The sequence below is a fragment of the Argentina anserina genome, chromosome 5 (assembly GCF_933775445.1).
Source record: "Argentina anserina chromosome 5, drPotAnse1.1, whole genome shotgun sequence".
NCBI classification, from domain to species: domain Eukaryota; kingdom Viridiplantae; phylum Streptophyta; class Magnoliopsida; order Rosales; family Rosaceae; genus Argentina; species Argentina anserina.
In genome coordinates, this window is record NC_065876.1 from 6895145 (window position 1) to 6899984 (window position 4840).

The window sequence follows — 4840 nt, forward strand, 5'->3', positions numbered from 1 at the left end:
TATTGAGTTGAACAACTTGTTTAATCATATAGTTTGTGGTGTTAGTGCTGTAATGTTACCCTTAAACAACATTTTAGGATCACAAAATAAGAGTAAAATCCTTTTATTTTTCGAGTTACTATGTTGGGGAGGAAAATGGGATGAATTGGATTTCAAATGGTGTTGGATATGAAGTTACGTAAAAATTAGTCTCAACCTTCAAGAGTAAAAGAGTTGGGCAATGGCTTTTGATTATAATTTGTCATGTTTTAGAATGTTTCTTAGTGTGTTATATTACACTTATACCCAAAATATGTTATCGCTCAACAATCAACATGTTAAAGTCATCTTAAACAATAATATATTTCCAAAGTTGAGTTGTAGATTATACACTTATACCCAAAACATGTTATCGCTAAACATTTAAAGCAATCTTAAACAATAATATACGTCCAAAGTTGAGTTGTAGAGACAAAATGTTATAGATTATCGAAAATCTCAATGTTTTAGAAGATTAGACTTGCAAAAATAATTAACGATTTCAAATGCGAATTTTTTTTATATGACATCTATCTACTTAAAATTTCAGATCATACTTCAACGGAGAGTCCATCTAACCGGGGCATGTGCCCGCAATCCAGCAGCTGCAGCTTGTTTTCTGTTTTATTGATTAACTCGAGAAAAGTGTTGCTAATGCCACTAATGACTAATGTCATTGACCTCTACATCCCAAGTGATTTTGAAGGGGCAGGAAGAGGGGTTCTGCCACCTGTTAATTACCAAAATACAAGTATTAAGCTAATTAAGCCGAACCACTAATCTAAAACATCAAAAATGTTACCTGGAGCTTCATTAACCACAGTCCACATATCCTTCCAAGTCTCCAACCTGTTTTTACCTTTTTCCGGTGAGACCTCCAATTAAGCAGTAATCAAATGAACCCCACCTTTAAACCCGGTCAAATTTTTGTTAATTTGGTCAAAATTTTACATTCGGTGCCTTCATATAAAATCACCTTTTTTTAGGGAAAGTGATAAATTCATTGATACTACTGGACTGACAGCACGTGTAGTCCTGCAAGCATGTCTCATAAAAATAACCGGGAACTGTTCACGGTTTTACATTTTAAACGGAGACTGCCAGCCACGTGCCCAGTTTTAAAAGATAAATACACCAAAAAGAGAACAGAGAAACACCGTACCGTTTTAGCTCAACTCTTTTTCATTCACCGTAATATAATAAATGCAAAACCAAACATCCGAAATTACAAAGATGTTAATTTAATTAAATAAAAAAGCACCACCGATATTTTTCATTCCCGCCGATTCAAAATTTGCCGACAAACCGGCAACAACCGAGAACAGAAGAAACAGCGGTGGATTGAAGGAGTAGCTATTTATGATTATTACAAAGTCATAGAGCAACAAGAGGGTCGGAGGCAAACAGGTCGCCGATGTCTTGGAAATAGTCGCAGGTTGTGTTGCCGGCTGATCCGAACCCGAAATCCATGGCCGAGTCTGAGAAGATGTCGCCGAAATTCCCGAAATCGCAGAAGTTGTTGCTTTCTTTGAAAACACTCGTCTCTTCGAAGAAGTCAGGTAGTGTCGTCTGGAAGTCGAATATGTCGTCGGGGATGAAGCTCTCGAAGCTGGTGTGGTCGGAGAGCTCCGAGAAGTTCTCCGAAACACAGGAGTCTTCCCGAACATCTCGGACTTCTTCTTTGAGTTGGAGTTGGAGTTGTTGAGGTTGTTGTTGTTGTTGTTTGAGGGTCGGCGGCGACGACTCGACTTCGTTTGACGGCGAGCGGCAGCGGAGCACGGAGGTCGGAGAGCAGATAGCGTTGTGTGACTCCTCGCCGGAATTGTAGCCGTAACTGATGACCGGCTTGATGTCGGACATAATGTCAGCCTCGGGCTCGTCACTGACAGCCGGAGGAGAGTGAAAGTTGGTGAGCGCGTGAGGTCCACGTAGCTGGATGGCCGCGTTGTCGTACACCATGGCGGCTTCCTCAGCCGTGTCGTACGTCCCCAACCAGAGCCGTACTCGCCGGAAGGGGTCTCTGATTTCCGCCGCCCATTTCCCCCACGGCCGTTGTCTCACTCCCCGGAACTTCTTTCCTGGGGCAGGCTTCAACGTCATACGACTCGCCGGAACCACGGTTTTTCCGGTCTTCTTCCTAACCGTCCTGGACGTCCGGCTCTTCCAAACCGCCGTCGCCTCCTCAGCTTCCATCGAACACGACTCAATCGAAATCTCATTCACATACTTCTTGACCCTCTGGCGCCCGAAGAAGGGCTCGGGCTCGTCGTCGCTGGAGGAATCAGTAGCATCGCCGTCGGTGACGGAAATCCTGACAATCCTGGGCCGGACAGCCTCGGGTTCGGAACTACAGACCACCTTGGTGTGGCTCCGGTGGTGCGAGAACTTAACGGCTGGATTCAAATTCATGGCTGCAAAGAAATACTCCTTCTATCAGATTCTCACACACTAAGAGCAGCTGATTCGCATTGAAAGCGAGATGAGTTGAGTCACTGGGAGCGTGAAATAGGAAGAAGGTCTGAAAAGTAATCAAAAGATAGAGAATAGAGATTCTTTGGGGAGAGGAGAGGAAGAGAATAAAGAAGAAGATAAAAAGGAAAGCCTGAGCGATTCAGGAGCAGCACGTTAAAGAGAAGGCTTGAACCAGAAAATATGAAGGGATGAGGAATTAAATAGTGAGGAGGAGGAAAAGCTCCATCAAAGGACGAGAAATTTCTCGGAAAGTTTAAAGAGCGTGACCGTGAAAACCTTACCCCCTTGGCAACCAGACCGAAAAGCTCAAGCCACAGAGAGGAAGAAAAAGCAGAGAGATAGGCCAGGGAGGAGTGAGTGGAGGTGGCTTTTAACCGGGAAAGGGAAAGGGAATAAATGTTCGGAATCAGCCTCCGAAAGACTACGATGATTTTGGGTTCTGGCTTTAGGGAAAGGGGAGGAGGATTGGGATAGAGTACTGGGTTTTTGGGTTTACCACTGAGAGAGGATGAGAAAGAGAGCGAGTGAGTGAGTGAGTGAGGAGCGAAGATAGAGAAAGGGAGCACAGTATTCGCTGGATACCAAAACTACCTACTTTTATAGGATCCCAACCCAACAGCCGAAACCGGTAAACCCGGTTTAACAGCCATTATTTAATCCCCCATTTTCATTTTCTGATATTTATTTGCTTCTATAAAAACATTTTCCCGTTTTTTCCTTGGACGGGACCACTTCCCGGTGAGGGGAGCTCTTTCCGGCGAGAAAGTCCGAGAAATTTATCGAGGCGCCGCGTATGTTGGGCAGCGAGTGCGACACGTGTCATGAGTGGGGTCGGTTAGGAAGGAGTTCCCAATGAGAGGCCCGGAGATCTCAAATGCGGGGCCGACGGGTGGAAAAAAATTTCTGTGTTTTCGGAACTATGTAGCACATAAATTTATTAAATTATAATTATAATTTTATATATTTTTATTATTTGTGAAATAATTTTTATAAATATTAATAATTTTATATTAAAATTTCGGGTATAGAATTTAGAATTTATGATTTAGAGTATAAAATATATTATTTTTGTTTATGATATTAGAGTGTAGGGTGTAGTATTTTAGAAAGAAATTAAAAATAATATTTTATAAAATAACTTAAATATAATTTTTATTTAAATTTTAAATATCAAATAGTGATCGAAATTAAGTAGTCTCAGACATTAAAATGCGATTTTTCGTGCCTGAAAAATGACTCCGACAATGGAGCCTGGTGCCGAGTCAGCTACTGGAGAAGAAGAAGAAAAACAGATTTAATATTTTCATCCTCGGAGTTTGGGATTCAGGTCACGTGAGACGACACATGGGTTGGTTTGACTGGGGAGGGAAGGACCTGATTAATGAGGTTAGTCACCCGTTGAATCACTTGAATGGTAACTAATTACTTCTTAACCTTCGGTTATGAAAGTTCAAATTGGGGGTAGTACTGTCATTTACACTGAGGTTAGGACTTATATACTGACTCTGGGACTCTGAGGAGTGGTGGGTGGTGTTGTTGGTACCATTGGGTTATTTTATTTACCGGTTTTAAAAACTTTCACCCCTCTTCTCCTTATCTTTTTACAGCTAAGTTTAACGTGGCAGGCAGCCTCGAATTTTGTGGCTGTTTTTTATAATTACGTTTTTATCTCCTTAACCATGCAATGCATACTCCTCTTGCATGAATCGTGGTACCGACACGTGTCGAGTGATGACGGGTCAATTCTGTGATACGGAGAGAATCATCTTTGCTTGGTGCCCAAGTAGTTAAGAGCCTGAAGAAGAAAAATCTGATTTTTGATTTTTCTGGGTCATTTGGGGTTATATTTCATTTGGGGCAAAGGCATGCGTTTCTTGACAGTAAATAATTGGCCCCCCAAGCATCCAAAAATGTGGAGATATTTGGGTGCATTGATTGTAGGAGTTGAATCACGAAAATTCTTCCCTCCAGGTTCACCTCGCATACCATGGCAAATACCAACCATATGTTTCCGTTTGGATTAGATTTTAACTAACTTCTTATTCTCCGTTAATGTTTCTTTAAACTTTTAAAGAAACAATGAGAACAAAATGGTGAGTGAAGAGGTAGAACCGTAGAAACTGAGAACATAAAATGTTTTGGGAAAAAAAAAATATCATCAATGAAATTTGGCGGTGAAGATCATGTTGCTTGTCATTTTGGGTTGGAATACTTTGACAGTGGCAAGTAGGTCTTAACTAGTTCCCATTGTTAAGAATGCAAGCACGGCGGGCTGAAGCTCGATTGCAATTGTGCACAACGATTACCATTTTGATTTGTCGACTATGACGCCAACTGCTTGCATTGCAAC

The 4840-nt window shown here is 41.7% G+C and overlaps 1 protein-coding gene across 1 annotated transcript; it reads right to left on the reverse strand.

The window, feature by feature from the left end:
• Positions 1 to 1304: 1304 nt before the first annotated feature.
• Positions 1305 to 3005, reverse strand: LOC126795166 (ethylene-responsive transcription factor CRF2-like). The gene has a single exon (XM_050522002.1). It carries the CDS (start codon positions 2425 to 2427, stop codon positions 1393 to 1395), a length of 1035 nt encoding a protein of 344 aa, XP_050377959.1. The 5' UTR covers positions 2428 to 3005; the 3' UTR covers positions 1305 to 1392.
• Between the last annotated feature and the right edge of the window lie 1835 nt (positions 3006 to 4840).

What these genes read in the sequence shown, in the direction of transcription:
- LOC126795166 (XM_050522002.1), bottom strand. Translation starts at nt 2,427, where the DNA reads ATGAATTTGAATCCAGCCGTTAAGTTCTCGCACCACCGGAGCCACACC.